The sequence below is a fragment of the Arabidopsis lyrata genome (genome assembly GCF_000004255.2).
Source record: "Arabidopsis lyrata subsp. lyrata unplaced genomic scaffold ARALYscaffold_3, whole genome shotgun sequence".
Classification (NCBI taxonomy): Eukaryota; Viridiplantae; Streptophyta; class Magnoliopsida; order Brassicales; family Brassicaceae; genus Arabidopsis; species Arabidopsis lyrata.
Window position 1 is genome coordinate 168,822 of NW_003302553.1, and position 21,914 is coordinate 190,735.

The 21,914-nt window shown below is 38.7% G+C and overlaps 7 protein-coding genes across 13 annotated transcripts; 5 read left to right on the forward strand and 2 right to left on the reverse strand.

Annotated features, from left to right (window-relative positions):
* Positions 1 to 49: 49 nt before the first annotated feature.
* LOC9320340 (putative glucose-6-phosphate 1-epimerase) lies at positions 50 to 2,893 on the reverse strand. 6 transcript variants are annotated; one of them, XM_021032501.1, is made up of 10 exons: positions 2,760 to 2,888; positions 2,505 to 2,593; positions 2,126 to 2,264; positions 1,864 to 1,938; positions 1,490 to 1,546; positions 1,243 to 1,400; positions 1,006 to 1,137; positions 807 to 909; positions 629 to 728; positions 50 to 536 (listed from the first exon to the last, which is right to left on the reverse strand). In XM_021032501.1, exons 3-10 carry the CDS (start codon positions 2,201 to 2,203, stop codon positions 319 to 321), a joined length of 921 nt encoding a protein of 306 aa, XP_020888160.1. In that variant the 5' UTR covers positions 2,204 to 2,264; positions 2,505 to 2,593; positions 2,760 to 2,888; the 3' UTR covers positions 50 to 318. The 6 variants fall into 6 exon arrangements, with proteins under 6 accessions (XP_020888160.1, XP_002884274.1, XP_020888158.1 ...); XM_002884228.2 differs by having other exon boundaries at positions 2,501 to 2,593; XM_021032499.1 differs by having other exon boundaries at positions 1,006 to 1,400; positions 2,126 to 2,259; positions 2,501 to 2,593; positions 2,760 to 2,893.
* A 1,266-nt stretch (positions 2,894 to 4,159) lies between these two features.
* LOC9320341 (putative pentatricopeptide repeat-containing protein At3g01580) lies at positions 4,160 to 6,531 on the forward strand. The gene has a single exon (XM_021031802.1). It carries the CDS (start codon positions 4,507 to 4,509, stop codon positions 6,484 to 6,486), a length of 1,980 nt encoding a protein of 659 aa, XP_020887461.1. The 5' UTR covers positions 4,160 to 4,506; the 3' UTR covers positions 6,487 to 6,531.
* A 259-nt stretch (positions 6,532 to 6,790) lies between these two features.
* Positions 6,791 to 6,990, forward strand: LOC110230045. Its single transcript, XM_021031805.1, is given in 2 exon segments — positions 6,791 to 6,923; positions 6,925 to 6,990. Coding segments are annotated over 2 exon segments (174 nt in total). The 5' UTR covers positions 6,791 to 6,815.
* Positions 6,991 to 7,131: 141 nt separating this feature from the next.
* On the forward strand, positions 7,132 to 8,031 carry LOC9318240 (oleosin 5). Its single transcript, XM_021031804.1, has 2 exons — positions 7,132 to 7,294; positions 7,370 to 8,031. The coding sequence occupies exons 1-2, from the start codon at positions 7,187 to 7,189 to the stop codon at positions 7,832 to 7,834; spliced, it is 573 nt and encodes a 190-aa protein (XP_020887463.1). The 5' UTR covers positions 7,132 to 7,186; the 3' UTR covers positions 7,835 to 8,031.
* A 101-nt stretch (positions 8,032 to 8,132) lies between these two features.
* On the reverse strand, positions 8,133 to 10,121 carry LOC9318241 (histone acetyltransferase KAT6A). Its single transcript, XM_021031803.1, has 3 exons — positions 9,716 to 10,121; positions 9,374 to 9,637; positions 8,133 to 9,153 (listed from the first exon to the last, which is right to left on the reverse strand). The coding sequence occupies exons 1-3, from the start codon at positions 10,028 to 10,030 to the stop codon at positions 8,272 to 8,274; spliced, it is 1,461 nt and encodes a 486-aa protein (XP_020887462.1). The 5' UTR covers positions 10,031 to 10,121; the 3' UTR covers positions 8,133 to 8,271.
* Positions 10,122 to 12,175: 2,054 nt separating this feature from the next.
* LOC9320342 (phosphoenolpyruvate/phosphate translocator 2, chloroplastic) lies at positions 12,176 to 15,865 on the forward strand. Its single transcript, XM_002882128.2, has 9 exons — positions 12,176 to 12,756; positions 12,861 to 12,983; positions 13,082 to 13,234; positions 13,309 to 13,394; positions 13,482 to 13,563; positions 13,645 to 13,764; positions 13,849 to 13,926; positions 14,071 to 14,200; positions 15,646 to 15,865. Exons 1-9 carry the CDS (start codon positions 12,469 to 12,471, stop codon positions 15,726 to 15,728), a joined length of 1,143 nt encoding a protein of 380 aa, XP_002882174.1. The 5' UTR covers positions 12,176 to 12,468; the 3' UTR covers positions 15,729 to 15,865.
* A 132-nt stretch (positions 15,866 to 15,997) lies between these two features.
* LOC9318242 (DEAD-box ATP-dependent RNA helicase 14) lies at positions 15,998 to 20,107 on the forward strand. 2 transcript variants are annotated; one of them, XM_021030558.1, is made up of 9 exons: positions 15,998 to 16,196; positions 16,582 to 16,902; positions 17,012 to 17,170; positions 17,430 to 17,498; positions 18,078 to 18,347; positions 18,448 to 18,798; positions 18,879 to 19,156; positions 19,248 to 19,556; positions 19,646 to 20,107. In XM_021030558.1, the coding sequence occupies exons 2-9, from the start codon at positions 16,597 to 16,599 to the stop codon at positions 19,779 to 19,781; spliced, it is 1,878 nt and encodes a 625-aa protein (XP_020886217.1). In that variant the 5' UTR covers positions 15,998 to 16,196; positions 16,582 to 16,596; the 3' UTR covers positions 19,782 to 20,107. The 2 variants fall into 2 exon arrangements, with proteins under 2 accessions (XP_020886217.1, XP_020886218.1); XM_021030559.1 differs by having other exon boundaries at positions 19,649 to 20,107.
* Positions 20,108 to 21,914: the final 1,807 nt, after the last annotated feature.

Genomic DNA, 21,914 nt, shown 5'->3' on the forward strand with positions numbered 1-21,914 from the left:
TCTACTAATTGTCATTTTATCCATATACTTACAAAGTTGTAGAGGGAGCTTGATGATATTCTACTAAATTTCACGAATCAAAGAAACAGATACATTGTTTAACGGTCAAACACAGAGTCAACGTTACAAAATATTACCGTCACCTCTCTGTGTAACAACAATCAGAACCCACTCACAAACACAAGTCAAAGGATAGAATCTCCAAGTTCAAGACAAGACCTGAATCTAGACTCTTTAGAGAGTTGTTTCTGGGTGGTAGTGATAATGAAATCATGGCTTATTATTGTTTTTACTAAGTAAGATAATCCCCCAAAAGTATCAGTTATCTCCGTAAAGAACCTTGCGTGGATCAAGCTGTCCGCTGCAGTAACTTGATGAGACTATGGAGAGTTCTTGTCTGCCTTTCCACTCTTCACGTGGCTTTAACAATACCGGAGGTTCGATTACTCCAGAATCTACACAAAGCATTGTTTTGTAATCTTCATCTCCCATATCAGCTATGGTCTTTGCCTTTTTGTCCCAGGGGTTCCACACAACTGCTCGTTTCCAACTCAATCCATTAGAAACCAACTCTCAAAACGTTTCATTCCAAAAAATGTGAAGAACATATATATATGGTATCCTTTACCTGCATTGGGCATGCCTTCCTTTCGCAACTCGATGGTCCTCTTCCGCTCATGATCTATGACCGCAATCTTTGTTGGTGTGTTCAAGTACACTCTATCGACCTGCACAGCACTTACTCTGCATCATTCTGTGGGGTTTTTTTCTTCTTTGAAAACTTTACAATGGCTGACATTACTCACCTCCCCGTCAAAGGTAATCGCGTCTGCTTGCTCTGTGAATCTTTCTTTACCAATCAAGTTGTCTAGATAATCCAGAGTCTCCAAACCCTCAACTCGTACTTCACTGCAAGTTCGATACCCACATAAAATATCACTCAGAGAAAGGAAGCAGTATAAGAGCAGGAAATCAGGTGCGAAGAAATTTGAAAGGAACACACACCTTATGTCAGATACATATAAGTAGTTTCGCAGTGCAAACATGAAGGAGAATGCCTTTGAGTCAATGTTCCTCACACGAGGGATCAAAGTAAGCTTCCCAGGGCTAATAGAAATTCGAATACGGAGTTCAAAACTGCGCCAATAGCACCGAGGAAGTATAAAGTTAGACAAAGAGGTGATAGTAGAAAGCACAGACAAAACATCCATATCATAGATCAGAGTATAAGTTAAAACACACCTATGCGGCCAGGTCTTCAAGTCATCTTCTGTGGACTTCAATATCAGATCAACTGATGATTGTTTGTTAGCAGGAGGCAGAGGCGAAGGATCTTCATCATATGACCAGAATTTGTTCCGGACAAATCCATGTCGCTCAAGTCCACCAAAATTTCCAAACTGCAAATATGACACAGTATGCTTGATGGCAGAGCGAAAATACAGGAGAAGGTTATTCAACTATATTAAAGAGATCTGAGATGCCAAACCTGTGGAAAGCAAACAGGTATTCCTCCTCTGATCGCCTTGGGTGGCTTATATTGAGCCTAAATGAGACGCACCAAATAAAATACTAGTTAAAACATCCTGCTTCACTCCTCAATGGGCAGTAATTTTGTCTATTTATACAATCAGGATTATAATTAATGCCACAGGATACATATTGCAAAGGAAAGGTCTCCGAGAAGGAACATGGATTCATCTCTATCAACATACCAAAGTTGCACATGAGTAGCTATGAGAAGCAATAGTTGGGAACTGAGGCCACAGATCTTAACGCCCATGTGGTTTTGGAATTAATCAAGTGACAGCATCAGAGCAACTCAAAAATTAAATCTAAAGACGATATTTGATTAGAGATTACCTTGGTGCTCATATAAAGCAGTTCTTCCCTCCTTTCATTTTTCCAAGAAATGACTTGTCCTCCAAATAGAAGCACCTGAAAGATTTCAAACCGGGAATATGTAACTCTACAACCAATATGACAATATCTTGTATAAACATAAAATAGTAAAAGGCTCAAACCACTAAGAGATGCAATGGTCTGAAGTGAAACCTCTCAAGGATGAAATTCAAGACCCTCAAAGAGTGGGGAATGATGAAGAGAAGAGATGAAAGAATCAAACCTCAGCAGTAGATCCGCGAGGCTCAGTCAAAATAATCCGGGACGACCCATCGCCATCGTTGCCTAAGTTCAAAGGCATCCCTTTTTGGCGAGAAGCTCACACTCCTATTCTCTTCCTTTTCTACAATCTTCACTCTGAACTACATCAACAACCAAAACCCAGATGGAAATCTATCAAGCATTTATAAGAACACCAACCGTTTACCAAACTAGAATCATGAACGAGGATTAAAAAAATGGGAATATACGGACAAAAATCAATAGGGTTGAATAATAAAAACCGCCGCAAAAAGGGGAAATCAAGAAATATTAAAGAAATAGAAGAACACGCTTAAATCAGATGCGAACAAAACAAAAGGGAAAGATTCAAGCTTACCCACGTTTGATCGAAATATTTGGAAAATCGTACGGATTGCGACGTTATCAAACCAAAAAGACTACGCGATCGGCTTCGGATTTCAACCCAACTCTACGCGTTTCATGAAAAATCCATCAATCAATCAACCAATCACTCAAATCGCACTACGCGACACAACGTGACGATACTAACAAGAAAAGTAGCTCAAATGTAGACGAGAGAGAGAGAACGAGATCAAAAGGAGAAATTGAGATCGAGAGAGTAGAATAATGCTGACCTTGGTGTTCTTGAATATGGCTTCGATTCCCAGAAATTTGGGTTACGAGTCAGAAAGAAGAGCTTAAAGAAGAAGACGAAGAAGACGAAGAAGAGCTTCTGCGTATTTGTAGCTGTTCCAATTCTCAATAACAGGCACTAGCTAGCTCCAATACTGCCATTAATTTATTTCCTTAATTTATTTATTGTTCTTTAATTTGTTATGTTTATCCTGGAGAGATGGTATTTAAATAACATTATATATTATATATTTTAGAATAAAGTTGTGATATATTATAATAGTAATTGAAAAAATATAATTAGATTTTTGTCAGTCCCTATATATAATATTAGAATAAATATATTTTCTTTTGATAATTATACTCAATTATGGATATATTTTTTTAAGATATGAAAACGGAAAATAAATTTATTTTAATAAATTAATATGGTCTGAACAATGAGTTAATTTATATTAACAACCACAAAATGAGATTGCATATAATTCAGTTAGATCAAAAATCAAAATATTATGAATTTTGCTTACATATTGTCTGTCCTTGATAGTCACTTTCACGTATCTGGAACTGTAATCTGTTTCTCTAGCACGACAGACATTCGGGATTCTTCTAATAGGAGACAGACTTGCACAACTCCAATAGCATCTACATAACAAACATCATATGCAATCAATCACAAAAAAACTTTTCAGATTACATGGAACAAAAATAGCTTGTGTTAATTACCGGTTACATGATGAAATTGCTCACGCATAGCATACTTCACTTCATCAGAAAAAATGAAATGGTAGAAGTTGCTGCTTGTTATCTCATTGACATAAACCATCTTCGTATCCCAGTTACACGTTATTTGATAGAGATTGAGAGAGTAATTGATAGATTTACACGGCAAAACATCAAAGTCTCTCATGCAATACCAGTCACCTTCTCTAAGATTCTGGAGAAAAGGTTTTCTGATTCAGAAAAGATAATGATGAATGATGATGCTTATTCTCCCAATGCTGTGAAGAGAAACGTATCAGCTTCGATTCAGAGAACCTAATGATGAATATTGCATCTTGCACGTTTCTTTTAAAAGGATTATGTGATACGATGGGTGATGCAAAGAGATTTAAATGATTAGGAATAAATTGTTGAGTGTTATTGTTTAGGATATGTTGGTTAGATCTTATTGTTTAGAAAATCTTCTTAAACCCATTTTAAAACCCGTTGACCCGTGTTTGATTAAATGGATAGTGTGCTAATTGTCTTTAATAACCTTAATGAATTTGTTCTAAAATAAGCTTTTTGTAATGGCATTCTTAAGTAATTTTTTACAAAATAGAAGATTAGTTAAGGGTATCTTATAAAGTGTACTCCCCAAATAATAGTATAGGATCTTTATTTATTGTTCTTTAATTTGTTATGTTTATCCTGGAGAGATGGTATTTAAATAACATTAAATATACTACAACACATAATAAATAAAGAAAACGTTGACCAATAGAAAAGGTACAAGTAAGAAAGAATAGTGGACCATAAGTAGCCCAACTAATTCAGCCCAGCCCAAATAGTTTTGCTAAACGTCGTCGTATCATATGGTTTTCCCGCTTCATGTTTTTGCTTTGAAGTTGAACTTTCTTTCCCTCCCTCGCAAAGTTATTGCGACAAGGAAATTTGGATTTGCCCAAGCAATGTAGAAGCGAGATAAATCGATTCTCGGAATCAGAAGGTTTGAGTCTGGGAGAAATTCAATTTCAAGGGAGTTAGATGGGTTTTTATCGAAAGTTCTCTTCTTCCGTGGATGCACGTCAAGTGTTCGGCGAAATGACGAAGAGAACCTTGTACCAGTGGAATACTCTTCTTAAGAGTTTATCCAGAGATAAACACTGGGAACAAGTCATGTGTCACTTTAGTCAGATGTTTCGTGATGAAGAAAAGCCTGATAATTTCACGCTTCCAGTTGCTCTCAAGGCCTGCGGGGAGTTGCGAGAAGTTAAGTACGGGGAAATGATTCATGGGTTCTTGAAGAAGAATGTCACTCTTGGGTCGGACCTATATGTTGGATCTTCTCTGATATATATGTATGTGAAATGTGGGAGGATGACTGAAGCTTTGAGGATGTTCAATGAGTTGGAGAAGCCTGATATAGTGACATGGTCTTCTATGGTTTCTGGGTTTGAGAAAAACGGGTCTCCCTATCAGGCTGTAGAGTTTTTCAGGAGAATGGCGACGGCTTCCGATGTTACTCCTGATCGGGTAACTTTAATCACACTAGTTTCTGCTTGTACAAAGCTATCGAATTCAAGGCTTGGGAGATGTGTTCATGGTTTTGTGATGAGGAGAGGATTTTCAAATGATTTGTCTTTAGTAAATTCTCTATTGAATTGTTACGCGAAGTCGAGAGCTTTCAAGGAAGCGGTTAATTTGTTCAAGATGATGGCAGAGAAAGATGTTATATCTTGGAGCACAGTGATTGCTTGCTACGTTCAAAATGGAGCTGCCGCTGAAGCATTGCGTGTCTTCAATGAAATGATCGATGATGGAACAGAACCTAATGTAGCTACTGTGCTCTGTGTTTTACAAGCTTGTGCAGCTGCTAATGATTTAGAGCAAGGTAGGAAGACTCATGAATTAGCCATTAGGAAAGGTTTAGAGACAGAAGTGAAAGTCTCTACAGCTCTAGTTGATATGTATATGAAGTGTTTCTCCCCCGAAGAAGCTTATGCTGTATTCTCCAGGATACCAAAAAAAGATGTGGTCTCTTGGGTTGCGTTGATAAGTGGCTTTACATTAAATGGAATGGCTCACAGATCAATTGAGGAGTTTTCTATCATGTTGCTGGAAAATAATACTAGGCCTGATGCTATTCTTATGTTGAAGGTTCTTGGGTCCTGTTCGGAGTTAGGCTTTCTCAAACAAGCTGAATGCTTTCATAGTTATGTAATCAAATATGGATTTGACAGTAACCCATTCATCGGAGCTTCTCTTGTAGAGCTTTACTCGAGGTGTGGGAGTCTAGGCAATGCTTCTAAAGTATTCAATGAGATTGCTTTAAAAGACACTGTGGTTTGGACATCTTTGATCACTGGTTATGGAATCCATGGGAAGGGCACTAAAGCACTCGAAACATTTAATCACATGGTCAGGAGCTCAGAAGTTAAGCCTAACGAAGTGACATTTCTCTCAATCTTATCTGCTTGTAGTCACGCAGGTTTGATACACGAGGGGTTGAGAATATTTGAATTGATGGTGAATGACTATAGACTTGCTCCTAACTTAGAACACTACGCTGTATTGGTTGATCTTCTTGGTCGTGTAGGAGAACTAGATACTGCAATTGAAATCACAAAGCGGATGCCTTTTTCACCAACACCTCAAATCTTGGGTACTCTTTTAGGCGCCTGTAGGATTCATCAGAATGGTGAGATGGCAGAAACTGTTGCAAAGCAGCTTTTTGAATTGGAATCTAATCATGCTGGTTATTACATGTTAATGTCGAATATGTATGGAGTTAAGGGAGAATGGGAGAATGTGGAAAAGTTGAGAAATTCAGTGAAGCAGAGAGGAATTAAGAAAGGACTGGCAGAGAGTTTGATTGAGATTAGAAGAAAGGTACACAAATTTGTGGCGGATGATGATTTGCATCCTGAGAAAGAGCCGGTTTATGGATTGCTGAAAGAGCTGGATTTGCATATGAAAGAAAATTTGGGTAAGAGGGAGACAGCTTGTGATTTAGTGTCTGCATAAGCTTGAAGCCAAGATCTCTGTCTGAGCCAAGTAACCACTTTCTCATATTAGAAGGGATCAGCAATAAGAATATGGAGATATAAGCCTAAGAACACAGGATTTTGAATTCAATCATAGGCTATGATAAGATCTTTAATCAGTCTCTGCATAATCTGTTCGACAGTCTCAATCTTTGACTGTTTGCTTTTGGAGCCATGAACAGAGAAATCCCTCATTCCCTTTTATAGGAGCAATACAGCAAGTTTTATTTTTATGGCTGAAAAACTCTTCCTATGGAATCGCATTGGAGCTGTAAATCGAATCTGGTGAGTATTCTTGAGTAAACCTTCATGCTTATTAAGTCGATTCAGAAGATTTTGGACTCAAAAGAGAGTTTGATGACCTTCTTGTTCAATTCTGACTGTAAGGGTAGAACAGACTTTTGATGTATTATGGCTCCCACCACCTGATGACACTAATGTACTCTTTGTCCATCTCATTGGTATCATCGGATTCGGATGGTAAAAATAAAAAGAGCAAACGAAACTTGTTACTCATGCAAGCTTCTCAGGTGCCACGTCACTCCGTTACGTGTCATGTTCACACACCATCTCACTCCAATCCCATCTCATTTTTCAAACTTTAAAGGCAGAAGCAACTGATTAAGTTAACCCTCTCTTCTTTCAGAAGCTCTCCAATTAAGCTTGAATTTGGAGGATCAATGGCCGACGTTCGAACACATTCTCACCAGCTTCAAGTGCACCCTCAACGCCAGCATGAAGGAGGCATCAAAGTCCTTTATCCTCAGAGTGGCCCTTCTTCCACTCAGGTCCTTTTTAAATTCCTCCTTCGAATCTCATTTATGCATATGAATTTGGTTTTCACATGAGGCACGTGCATGCAGGTGCTAGCTGTGTTTGTCGGTGTACCGGTAGGAGGGACGCTGCTGACTATAGCCGGTTTAACATTAGCCGGTTCGGTTATTGGACTAATGCTAGCATTCCCGTTGTTCCTCATCTTCAGTCCGGTTATTGTACCAGCAGCCTTTGTGATCGGTCTAGCTATGACCGGATTCCTGGCGTCAGGGGCCATAGGTCTCACCGGACTATCATCCATGTCGTGGGTACTCAACTACATCCGCTGGGCCGGAGAGCATATTCCGGAGGAGCTTGAGGAAGCGAAGCAGCGTTTGGCTGACATGGCTGAGTATGTGGGACAGAGGACTAAAGATGCTGGACAAACCATAGAAGACAAAGCTCACGATGTCCGAGAGACCAAGACTTTTGATGTCAGAGACCGAGACACCACCAAGGGTACTCATAATGTCCGAGACACCAAGACTCACGAGGTCCGAGTGGCATCCACATAAAGCGTGTGTTCTGAGTTAACCATGGTGAATAAAAAAGATCGACTGCTAGTTCTTGATGTTGGTGTGTTTTGAGTGTTTGTATTTGCTTGTAAGCTTCTTTGAGTTTAGTTTCCTTTTTTTTTATGTGTAACAATAATATCAGAGACTTTTTGCTTCTATAGTTGCGTCAGTTATTTATTTTATTGATGCGTAATAAATTTGAAATGTAGCTCATTTACAAATGGTCAAATCCAAGAAAAGAACCAAAGAACACCATTTCAAGCTTCAAACACAAAGGAGTAACAGACATACTCTACAATTACGCATCAAACTGAAATCATATAAAGTCACAATGGGTTACGGCTTACAAGCTCTAAGAAATCGATATTTGGTCACAAAGGTGATCCTAAAATCGATAACTGATATTAAGTACTGTACATGGTTAGCTAAGCCGATGGCTACCGACCATCAAACCAACCTCCTGGTGGAGCTCCTCCTTCGTTCATCAACTTATCCAGAACCACGTTGAGGTCAACAGCTTGGCCGTTTTCAGTCAGTTTTCTCACTGTTGCTCTGACTTGGTCCCTTGGGAATCCCATGGTTGTCACCCTATCGATCACATCATCGATTGGGGCTCTGCTTTCTAATCTCGGGGAACTAGAGCCACCACCGCTGCTGACGGCTGAAACCATTATTGGCAAAGCGTGTGGCAATGGACGTGAATTTGAGAGCTGTGAATAACCAGTTCCACTGCTACTTATATGTGGTGGTTTCGCTGATGACATTGGTGAACCACTGTACGGGTAAGGTTCAGACGAGTAGCCGGACGGAAAACCTGAATTAGATCTACCACCCGCTCCATCGTACATTGATGGTTGTGGTTGAGGAGGGTTGTAGAAGTGCTGAGAAGGGGAAGAACCAGCAGGTGGCTGCTGATGAGGAGGGATTGGCGGGTAAGACTGCATTGGGTATGGTTGTTGTTCCCCGGGGTTGTAGCCTGATGATGGTGGTGGCTGGTAAGGTGGTTGATGCTGCGTTTGGGTTTGAGGAGGCTGTTTTGGAGGAGGTGGAGGGAAATACGGCTCTTGTTGAGGAGAAAAATGGGTGGGTAGTTGCGAGGAAGGCGGCTGGGAAGGAGCAGCAGGGGAAGATGGTGGGTGTGGGAAAGAAGTAATAGGAAACTGAGGCATTTGTAAATGCAGAGGGACTGGTGCAGGCGATTGAGAAGTGGGATCAACATGTAAAGAGTGTGTTTTGGTGGGCTGGTCAACTTTGGATAGCTGATGCGTTGTTTCGAGAATTTCTTGTTTATCCTTCAAAAGTTGCACACCACTCTGCACCTGCACGCAATTCACAAAGAAGAATCAATAAAACGTATTATAAGCTCATTTCGAGAAAGCTTACTTTCTTAAATACAGGAGAATAGGCTGTCAGGGAAAGGCCAGACACACTGGCGAGTGATTTCTTTGTGGCAATTTCATCATCTTAAGAAAGGCAAAAGATAGCACTGAAAGGTGTCTGCAAAGTTAGGAAAAGCAATCTGCAAAGGAGTTACGTTACCTCTACAAGGATATTTTTAAGCTGTCTGATTTTCCCATCAGTGGTGCCGTGACTGTTGTCAACAGAAACTTTGAGATCATCGACCAGGTTCTCGAGATTGAGGGTTCTGCTCTCCAGCTGTGATAGACGCGCACTAACACCTTCCATTACATGAAGCAAGGTATCGGTATGTTTCTTCATGGTCCTATCAATAATCTCAGACATAATGGACACATTCTGACCCTTGTCAGGAACCAACTTTGAAGGTTCAATAGATCCAAAACCCTACACGGCGTATAAAAACAATTAATAATGCTATTAAAAAAAAAAAGGAAGATTTGACAAGTAGCACTAGTGTAGTACCGAAGTGGAAACGGGTTTAAACTCAGAGGCGGACCAATGAACCCTAGCGGCCGTAGAAGTAGTCGTAGATCCGGCGAGATCTAAAGCCGAGTGAGACAATCGAGTGGCGGCGGTGGTGGGACGAATGGGATGGAAATCATAGCTAGGAAGGATCTCTGCTTTCTTAGAGTCCAATCCATCATCGCCGATCACCTGCTTCTTCTGGTGATCATCGTCCTGATTGTTCATCAGATCGATGAAATCAGTGGAAGGTGGAGATGACGAAGAGGATAGATCCATTATCTGCTGCTTATCCATATACTGACAATTATTCATCGATCCACCGAAATCTTCTCCGACTCTCGATTCTTTCTAAAACCTCTCGATTTTTTTTTTTTTTTTTTTTTTAATGCACAAAATGGACCAGGATGCTTTATTGTTGTTTGTTTACATATATCATGCATACCTTCTGATTGGCTTAGAAGGTTCTGGACCCTCTCAGGCTACAAGAGTTTAATGGGCCGAAATCTATTTAGATTAGATAGGTCTGGGCTTTCGGTTATCCGTTCGGTTATCGGTTGGGTCCATTCGGTTTTCGGTTCTTTCAGTTTTAAAATTTAGTATCCATTCGGATAATCTGATTAGAGTTTCCATCCCCTCTGTAAAAGCCCAAACTATTACAGAAATTGATAGTGCTGTCTCTGTACCAATCCGATTGGAAAATTAAAAAAAAAAAGATCTAAAAAACGAACATTGTCGTTGTATCTCATTTTTTTAGATTTGGATGTCATGAATATGGGATTTTGTTTACATTATCAAGTTCAAAATATAAATGAAGACGAAAAAAAAATATGGTATAACTAGGATATGACCCGCGGTACACCGCGGGTTAATTATTTGATTTTTTTATTTTTATAAATTGATGAATTTATTGTGTATAATATTTTTTGTTGTATACCGCGGGTCACATGCGTTGTATCTAAAATAAAAAATTTTAAGTTGTATTTGTTTTGTTTAGTGTTTAAGATTGTATAATTGTATTTTGATTTGTTATTTATAGGATTTCACCTGTGGTATATTGTCTCGTATTAATATTGACCCAAACCCGTCCAACCATATAATCTAAAATGAAATTAAACATCATTTTGTTATTTTTTTAATAACACTTTTATTTAAATGTCATATAATTCGAGTTAATTTGAAAGTTGCTTTCAAATAGTTTCCATGTATATTTTTAAATTAGTGTGTGTTTTTGGACCAACCCGTAAAAACAATTTATAATTGTATCTTAAAATACTAATTAGGATTTCACCCGTGATATACTGTCCCATTTTAGATAATTGTAAAAATTAAAGAAAGATCTGAATGACTCAATTTCGGGTCTGAATAAAATAACGACATGATTAAATGCTCAATTTGTTCTTAAAAATGTTAATATAGATTACACACATATTTTTATTCATCGATTGAGTAATATATGTCCGTTTTAAAAAATTTGAATTGTAATATATGCAGAAAAAAAAAAACTAAAATTTACTAACTATTTATATATTTTATAATAATTTAAAATAATATAAATATAAGATCAAATAAAAGTGAAATAAGAATCATATATTTATGTTTAAATTAGGTAGAGAGGTTTTAGGAAATTAGTGCAAATTTGTTATATTAGCATTAAATCATTATATTTGATTTCTTTATCTATAAAAATCGTGGAGAATATACTATAAATAAAGCGTTTAAATATAGTAATTAGTTGAGAAAGTATATATATTTTAGATTTTATTAATTATTTTCGTTTTTTAATTTTGCCAAAATTTAAGGAAAAATCCGATTGAAGATTTCTGGGTCAAAATTAAATAAATTTGACCCGATTTGGATACCCCAAAAACTACTGCAAAAATGTATAGTAGATGATCAAAGCAGTGGGACCGTGTTGCAGTATGAAATAAGACGGAAAAAAAAAAGAGTGGACTCAGGAGTCAGGAGCATACAATACAACATCCACATGTTTAAACCCGGCCCCTTTAACATCATCCATGCAATTTTCCCCTCACATTTCCAAATTCCACACTAAATATCAATTAGTTGTGGTCTGTAATTTCTCATACGTAAACTTTTTTTATTTTTTTTTTTTTTTTTTGATAAACTTTGTATGAAATATTATTATATGTTAGCAACTTAGCATACGTAATTTCTCATACGTAAACTTTGTATGAAATATTATTATATGTTAGCAACTTAGCATTACGAAATTTTTTTATTTTAAACGAAGAAAACCACTGCCCGTTTAAATGAATGACAAAATATGTCAAATCATTTCCAAAACATTATTTACATAAACACATGGAATGATGGAACGGAGAAGAAATACACCGGAAAGATAAATAAAATTATTCATCAAAGTAAGCCAATGATTAAATGACATTCTGAATTTATCGGTATAATACTATACTGAAACAATGTCGGCATATGAGTTATTTTGATCATAATCAAAAACATTCAAACAGTACAACTACAAGGAGACAAGAGTCACAAAATAAGGACAACTCTTCTAAATAATAATTACTTTGCATTATATCCAAAAAAACAAAACAAACTTTTTTCTTCTTACATGAAAATGGGGAGACAGAGAAGTTCCATTCATGTAACATAACTCTTACCAATAGAGGAAGGAAAAAAAAAAGTTAGCAAGTGTCGGTTACTTGTGAAATTCCAACAAATGCCAGAGGATTTATGCACATCCTGGAGCATCTGATCACCGAAGAAAAATTATGTTTGCTCTTACATTTATAACTCCAAATCCAAGACTTCCATCTCCATTGTTCGTTGCCAAGTCTATTCCCGAATCAGCGTTGAGCAGAAGAAGCATAGCTTTTTCATCTTATCATTGGAGACCGAACCTTAGATTTAATGGCTTCAAGCTCAAGTCAGCCACAGTTCCGGAGAATGTTGAAGGAGGAGATTCGGAATCTGGAAGTTTGGTCAAAGGGTTAAAGTTAGGAGGCATGTTTGGAGTTTGGTACCTTCTCAATATCTACTACAACATCTTCAACAAACAGGTTCCTTCTTTGCTTCATTTAACTAAACAATCGGTTTCAATTCGAAAATGGCTCGAACCAATTAGTCTTCATGATACAAGTATGAAACTTGTTCATCGATCCAGGTTCTTAGGGTTTATCCATATCCAGCGACTGTAACAGCATTTCAATTAGGGTGTGGAACGTTGATGATTGCAGTAATGTGGCTCCTTAAACTGCATCCACGCCCCAAATTTGCTCCTTCTCAGGTAAGTTAGTATTGATCAATTCTTCAAGCCCTAAAAACAGAGAGATTCATTCAATTGCAATCCCCTGACATCGAAATAATTTGTCAAATTATCTCCAGTTTACGGCGATCGTACAACTAGCAGCAGCTCACACGTTAGGTAACTTGTTAACAAACGTGAGCTTGGGGAGAGTAAATGTCTCTTTCACCCACACAATCAAAGCAATGGAGCCTTTCTTCACCGTCTTGTTATCTGTTCTCTTGCTCGGTGAGGTAAGCAAAACAGATACACATTCTTCCTAAGACTTAATCTATATCCTTAGATAACACAAGAGAGTTATATCTAGTGGCCGAGTCTGTGGACTGTTTGTTCGTTGTTGCCAATTGTCGCTGGAGTCTCTTTAGCATCATTCACAGAAGCTTCTTTCAATTGGTATGAACAACAAACAAACAAAAAAAGAAAGTAATCTTTCTTGATGAAGATTTAATTGATTTGATTGATGTTTTTGGGAGGAACCAGGATTGGTTTCTGCAGTGCAATGGCATCTAATGTAACGAACCAATCACGCAATGTTCTCAGTAAAAAATTCATGGTTGGAAAGGTAAAAGAGTCTGAATATAAGTAATCATCTCAAGAAAGAAACTAGTAATCGAAATCTACTAATATGTTTATATTGAAACAGGAAGCTATGGACAACATCAACCTTTTCTCGGTAATAACAATTATCTCCTTTATCTCACTGGTTCCTGTAGCAATCCTCATCGATGGGTTTAAGCTAACTCCTTGGGACTTACAAATAGCAGTAAGTGAAAAAAACATAAACCGATATAGCTAGATCTCCAAGATAAAGAACTTATGTATGCATTTGTTTGTGGTTGCTTGGCAGACAAGCCAGGGTTTGTCGGTAAAAGAGTTTTGCATCATGTCTCTACTTGCTGGTGTTTGCTTGCATAGCTACCAACAGGTTGGTCCGTACATATAGTTCCTCCGTTTCAGAAAAATTGCACTGATCGCCGGACATGATCGGTTTTGTTAAATCGGTTAGTGTATAATTGGCTTCTGATCAGAAGCATGAACTGTATCTCACATTGGGGTTGTTGTACTGTAGGTATCGTATATGATATTGGAGATGGTGTCTCCAGTAACACACTCTGTAGGGAACTGCGTGAAGCGTGTTGTGGTTATTACATCATCCATTCTTTTCTTCAAAACTCCAGTCTCACCTCTTAACTCTATAGGTAAACAACTAGTATATCATGTATGGAAAAACGGTCTATTTCCCCACGAGAACTATCGCATCACGACAGATAGAGCCCAAAGTATGACCCCGATCTATATATCTCTGAAACAAAAGTTATAAACCTAAATCTCCCCGACACAAAAGTTTTGTATCTAAATCTCCCCGAATTAATAGTTCTAGATCTATTAAACCATAATCCTGGGTTTCGTCGGTTTATTTTATATTTAACCGATTATTACAAAAATTAAACCCAATTAAACCAGAGAAAACCAAATTTCTCAAATACATTATCTCCTTCCTCTCTCTCACGCCTTTCTCTCTCTCTTTTGCTTCATCTTTCTTCTAAAATGGTGAGAATCATAAAACCCATCACGTATTCTCTCATATTTGTCAAAGATTTTTGTTGAATTCTTAATTCTAATGCTTCTTCTTCTCAAACTTTCTTCCTTTTACCCTTTCAAAAAAGTATGACTTCGATGCCTTACGTGACTTCATAGCCAATCACAAACAAAAACCCGGTGGGTGAATCAATTTTTCTTCTACTGATTGCTGCAATTTGACCGGAATCACCTGCAATTTAACCTCTATCAATCCAGACACCGGAAGGGTTACTAAATTGGAGCTCGTGAACAAATAGTTGTCGGAGAAATTGACTGAATCTCTCAAGAAGCTAGTTGAGATTAGGTTCTTAATCGGTCTCAGAATTTCATCAAAGACTCGATCCCAGTTCCGATTTTCAACTTGGTGAATCTACAGACTCTTGATTTGAGTTCTAATGATCTCTCCGGCGAAATCCAAAGAAGTATAACTCTCCCAGCTTTGCAAAGTCTTGATCTTTCCTCCAATAAAACCAGAGTTCTCAACTTTTTTTTTTTGTTTCTCTAGCATATAATCTTTGAATTTCTGTTAAAATTGATGTTTTTATGTGTTTACCGGTGATTGGAATCGGAGAATTATCGATTCCATGTTTATCAAGTTTCAAAGACGAGAAGCTATACCAGAAACCTTCGTAGACGGAACTGTTCAATGGAGCGAATTGAAGTACGATTGGTGGGGTTTCCTTCTCAGCCAATGCCCCGATCTTACTCTCTGTGTGCAATTCTCTGGGAAGAGAGAGATATTAAGAAAATTTGGTTTTCTTTGGTTTAATTGGGTTTAGTTTTTCAATAATTGGTTAAATATAAAATAAACCAACGAAACCCAGGATTATGGTTTAATAGATCTAGAACTATTAATTCGGGGAGATTTAGATACAGAACTTTTGTGTCGGGGAGAAATAGGTATAGAACTTTTCTTTCAGAGATATATAGATCGGGGTCATACTTTGGGCTCTATCTATCGTGATGCGATAGTTCTCGTGGGGAAATAGACCGTTTTTCCATCATAGTACTAAAGAAGTTTTCAAATTATATTTATGGAAGCAAATAATATCTTCTTGAACAGGTACCGCAACTGCACTAGCTGGAGTTTACTTGTACAGCAGAGCCAAAAGAGTCAAAGTCAAACAAAACCCAAAAACGTCTTGAATTATTATGTACATAGAAGCTCTTAAGTTTACTTGTTGATATTTTTGTTCATCCATGTATGTATGTGGACTGTGGTTGGTTTCACTTCACACATCATCTTAATTATTGTTAATTTCAACTAAATTGTTTTATCTGTACATGGAAATTATACAATGGGCCTTGGAATAAAATTAAATAGGCCCAAATAGGCCCACAAGAGAAGGGGGCGGCTCATTAAGGTGCAGATATTTTTGTTGTGATGGTTTCTTTTATAACCTAACTAACGGGGACGGCATAAAGTTGCGCATCGTCCTCTTTTGGTCTTTCTCTCTCTAACTTTCTCTCTCTTACTGCTCTACGCTTCTTCTTCTTCTTGTGGCGTAGATTTTTATAGAGAGAGAAACTAAGAGAACCAAAAGAAGGAATCTCGAGTTCAGAGGATTTGACCCGAGACTTCAATCTAATCTGCTTTTCGTTTTCCACATTCAGGTACGCGTCTATTATCTGTTGAGAAATTTCTCAATCCTTCTGATTTTGATTGATTCCTAGAATTTGCTATTTGAGGTCTCTCTTTCAAATTCTAGTTTCTCGCTGAGATTCCGTTGGTTTAATTCTGATTTCTGATCGAATCCCTTGGCTTTTATTACGTGTTAGGTTTTTTTATTTTCCGATTTGTATCCAGATCTGTGAAATTGTGCTCGATTGAAACAGATTCCAATTGAATATGAATAGAATCCAGTATAATTTGTTGTTTTTAGTATTAGTTTTGTTGTTCATGATCTTCTTAGGTCGTCTTTGGCTTGCTTTTGATGATGATTTCTGTGGATTACCGATTTGTTTTACTGAATCTGTTATCTCGTTTTGACATCTGCAGAAGTCTTTATTTGCTATGGCTGCTACCACCGCTGCTCCTTCTGTTGTCCGTTACGCACCTGAGGATCATTCTCTTCCCAAGCCCTGGAAAGGCCTTGTCGATGATAGAACTGGTTACTTGTACTTTTGGAATCCTGAGACCAATGTTACTCAGTACGAGAAACCTACCGCCGCTCAGCCTCCCAAGTTTCCTGCCGTTTCTCTTAGCTCTTCCGTTCAGGTTCAACAAACTGATGCCTATGCTCCTGCCAAGGATGATAATAAGTACACCAGAGCCACTGAACATGGGCCTAAGATTGAGTCTGCCTCGAGGTTTACTGAGGTACTCTCTTGTTCTCAGTTTGCTGCTCGTTGCTATTAATGAATTTTTGATACATTATTTATTCCTCTGTTCGTCTGCTAAAATTTTAATTGTTCTCCTTTTGCTATAGGGTGGCAGAAGTGGACCGCCATATTCAAACGGTGCTGCTAATGGAGTTGGGAATTCTGCTTATGGTCCAGCATCTGCCAGAGGTCCTCCTCGCTCATCAGCTCCAGGAAATGAACTGTCCCCTGAGGCCTATTCCCGCCGTCATGAAATTACTGTCAGTGTAAGTATCTAAGAGCTTCCTTGAACATTCACTGTCGCTTTGTTGGTAGACCCCTGTGTTCCTCTCTTATGTGGTTGCTCCCTACCAAGTTGCATAACTTTTTCAGTTATTGATTTATGTATAATTTTTTAAATTTAGTTTGTTCTTCTCAAGCAGTATTCACTCTAAAAACAGCCTACTTTTGGTCTAGAATTTTTTAATTTCTTTTATTTTCCTTAATTACTAAATAGTTTGCTGATATCTCTTTTCCTTGTTTCAGGGGGGCCAAGTACCACCACCTCTAATGTCCTTTGAAGCTACTGGTTTTCCTTCTGAGCTTCTGCGGGAGGTATGAATTTATTGTCAATAGTAAATTGAAATGACTTAGGAACCCGCAAACTTTATGACTGTTCTACCAATAAGTGGAATCTATATTGAGTTTTCTGCTAAGGTCTGATTTATGTGAACCTAGCTTGGTTTTCCTAATATTAGACTTTTTTGCTACCAAACTAAAATCGACTTAGGGTTTAACATTTAGAGTCAAAGTTTTATGCCATATGCACCCTTTTCTCTTTTTTCCCAGGTGCGATGTTTGCTCCTGGGAGGAGCCAATGTCGTACACTGTGCCACTTCTTTGAGGTCCTTGCAAATTATTTGGAGTGCCCTATATGGTGGACCAAATTTTTTGGAAAGGGCTTCCCAAATCATCCAAGCTCGTGGCAGGGCCTGTTAATGGTGTGATGATTCATTTCACCACCGGGTCCAGACAGAAGAAGAGGCGTCCTCCTGCTGCAGGTTTCATCAGTAATCTTTTGCCGCCTGCAAATGGGGGATGGTGCTTCTTCTGACATGAGCCACCACTCCATAAGCCCAATATAACCTTGGTGTTCCTCTTCTCATAGGACAGCCTGGTTTTCTGCTTTCTTAGGTACTCAATGCAGGTTTCTCTGCTCCTACTCCGATTCAAGCTCAGTCATGGCCAATTGCGATGCAAGGGAGGGACATAGTTGCCATTGCTAAAACTGGCTCGGGAAAAACTTTGGGTTACTTGATTCCTGGATTTCTGCATCTTCAACGCATCAGAAATGATTCGCGAATGGGCCCAACAATCTTGGTATTGTCTCCAACGAGGGAGCTGGCCACACAAATCCAAGAAGAAGCTGTTAAATTTGGGAGGTCATCAAGAATTTCGTGCACGGTAAATAGAGTAGTCTCTGAACTTGTTAAGTTTTAAATGCTACTTGTGTTGTATCTGTCTAACGTATACCAAATTTGTGGTCTTGTTATCTCTGTTTCAGTGTTTGTATGGTGGTGCACCAAAGGGCCCTCAGCTGAGGGATTTAGAAAGAGGAGCAGATATCGTGGTTGCAACTCCTGGGCGATTGAATGATATCCTTGAAATGAGGAGGATAAGTCTGCGTCAAATATCTTATCTTGTGCTAGATGAGGCAGATCGAATGTTGGACATGGGTTTTGAACCACAGATAAGGAAGATTGTGAAAGAAATTCCCACGAAGCGTCAAACCCTTATGTACACAGCTACATGGCCAAAGGGAGTTAGGAAAATTGCAGCTGACTTACTTGTTAACCCTGCTCAAGTCAACATTGGGAATGTTGACGAGCTTGTGGCTAACAAGTCAATAACACAGGTATGGCTTGAACTGATTCTATTGATTCTGCTGACTATTTCAGGAGAATTAATCTGATTGTTGTGCTTTTTTGGACACAGCATATTGAAGTGGTAGCACCAATGGAGAAACAGAGGAGGTTAGAGCAGATCTTGCGGTCTCAGGAACCAGGCTCAAAGGTGATAATATTCTGCTCAACCAAAAGGATGTGTGATCAACTAACCCGCAATCTAACCCGCCAATTTGGAGCTGCTGCTATACATGGGGACAAGTCACAGCCTGAGAGAGACAATGTTCTTAATCAATTCCGCAGTGGCAGGACTCCGGTTCTTGTAGCAACCGATGTTGCTGCTCGTGGGCTGGACGTTAAGGACATCAGGTATTTATATAATCCAATTCCCAATCCTTGAAAACAAATAATTAAATCGTGACTTGGTGATTATATTAGCTAACACGATTTGAGATCATAGGGCTGTCGTAAATTATGATTTCCCCAATGGAGTGGAAGACTATGTTCATAGAATAGGAAGAACAGGAAGAGCTGGAGCGACTGGTCAGGCATTCACATTCTTTGGTGATCAAGATTCGAAACATGCTTCGGATCTGATCAAGATTTTGGAAGGAGCAAACCAGCGAGTTCCTCCTCAGATCCGCGAAATGGCTACCCGTGGTGGTGGTGGAATGAACAAATTCAGTCGTTGGGGTCCTCCTTCCGGAGGCCGTGGTCGTGGTGGCGACTCTGGTTATGGTGGCAGAGGTAGCTTTGTTTCGCGTGACAGGTAAAATTAACATACAACCTTGTTTTATTTTTGTATGCCATAGAAAATATGATTCTGACTTTGAGATTGTATAAATTTTTGATGGGAAGTAGAAGCAGTAATGGATGGGGAAGAGAGCGTGAAAGAAGCCGTAGCCCCGAGAGATTCAACAGAGCTCCACCACCGTCTTCCACGGGATCTCCTCCTCGCAGCTTCCACGAGACGATGATGATGAAACACAGATGAAAAGAGAGACACAAAGCTGAGAAAGCCAAGTGACGATGATTGTGTTATGGGGGATAATCCCTTATTACTGGTGACATTATATATTTTTTTTGGCCGATGAAAAACTTTTAAAAAAAAAAACAGGACCAAGAAGACATTCCCTCCCATTGGAAACTTACGTTCAAAACTACAATTGATATCTTACGGTTTGTATTTCATCAATTTATTATGCACTTCAGAGATCGGTAAGAATGTTTTATTAGAACGACGAACAATTTGTATCTGATACTGTTGGGATTCTCTAGCATTTAAATTAAATATTAAAGTGGTGTTATGATTTCGCCTTAGTATGGTTTGGTTTGGTTCAGTGTAGTTCGATATGACAAACCGATTCTTTCTACCCAATCGAAAAAATCAAATTAAAAACCAAGTCATACATTAATGTATAGTTTAGATAGACCTATATATCGAATATCTTAATCTTTTTTTTTTTTAAACATCTATCTTTCATTCAAACGGTATACGGATGATACAAAAGGTTCACCAACCAAAAGGGTGGTACAGTAAATGTTTGATACATGGAGTTCATAATTGCAGCATGTCGAGAAAGAATATCTGCAGCTGCATTTTTCTCTCTGTTGATGTGAGCTATGGAAGCTTGTGGTAATTTTCTCGTCCAGTTTCGTATGTCATAGAGGAGTGGTCCAAGATCAAGGCGATCTCCATTCGTATTAATCAGATGAACCAATTCCTGATTGTCACCTTCAAACCAGACACAACGATACCCGCTTGCCCATATGACTTGAAGAACATGAAGAAAGCCTAATGCTTCTGCTTGTAGAGCTGAGTGAGCTTTTTGTAATCTTGCACATCCGGACGTAATCATCTTTCCATTGCAGTCTCTGAGAATCCATCCTGTCGGAGTGTACTCACTTCCTTGAACAAAGCCACTATCAAAGTTACATTTTACCCAGCCCATCGGTGGCGGTTCCCATTGTCTACTTCGAGTTCTTCTTTGATGTATGTTAGAAGATTGAGTAGTATTACTCACCTCCTGTGTACTGTTTTGTTGCGCTTCAAGCCATTCATTTGCTTCCTCGATACCTTTTCTTGCCTCATGACTCGGATGTCGATTAATTTTTCTGAAAAGGAAATCATTTCGAGATTTCCAAATTCTCCACATCAACCAAAACGGTAAGAGGCCTTTGTTAGTTGGTAGGACTGAGCTTTGTTGAAGCTGCAATAAAGTTTGTACGTTGATCTCGAAATCATCTCCAAATGTGAACTGTCTTCCTATCTCTGAGGTCACACATCGCCAAACTGCTTGAGCATGGGAACAAGTAAAGATGATGTGGTTGATTGTTTCTGCGTTTTGGCAACATCTTTGACATGTTGGATTTGCTGGGATGGATCTGGTTTGGAGTTGCGTTGCCGTTGGGACCGCTCCTGATAAGCACCGCCAAACAAAATGTTGAATCTTTGGTCCTATCTTGAGTTTCCATATCTCCTTTTTCAAATCAATGTGGCCAGCCGGAGGTTGAATGATCTCGTCTTCCTCTAAATCTATGTGCGTAGCGACCCAATAACCAGACTTCACTGTGTATTGAGCATCCTTTGTATACACCCATTCATGGCAATCTCGATCAGCATATTGAGAAAGGAATAACTTCTTTGCAAGTTGTTGGTCCTCTGGATTTAAAACTCCTTCAAAGATATTTTCATCCCACTCTCTTTTAGTGTCCTTCCATAAGTCTGATACCCTCATGTTATTATCCAGAACAGGTCCATTTGCTGGCCGGGGTGGCAAAGATGGTAGCCAAGGGTCCTCCCACACCCGTGTATTTTTTCCATTGCCAAGTCGAACGCGAGTACCTTTGAGAAGTAACAGCTTGCCCTCTTGAATTGACCGCCAACCATATGAAGCTTGGGTACCTGTTTTCGCTTGCAAATAGTTTGAGTGAGGGAAATACATACCTTTGTAGATTCTGGCCAGGAGGCTAGTAGGTTTAGTTAGGATTCTCCAAGCTTGTTTTGCAAGGAGAGCTTTATTGAAGTTGTGTAGATCCTTAAAGCCAAGACCTCCTTCATTTTTTGGGATAGACATTCGTTTCCAGGCCACCCATGGGATCTTTCTTTTTCCTTTATCCTCACCCC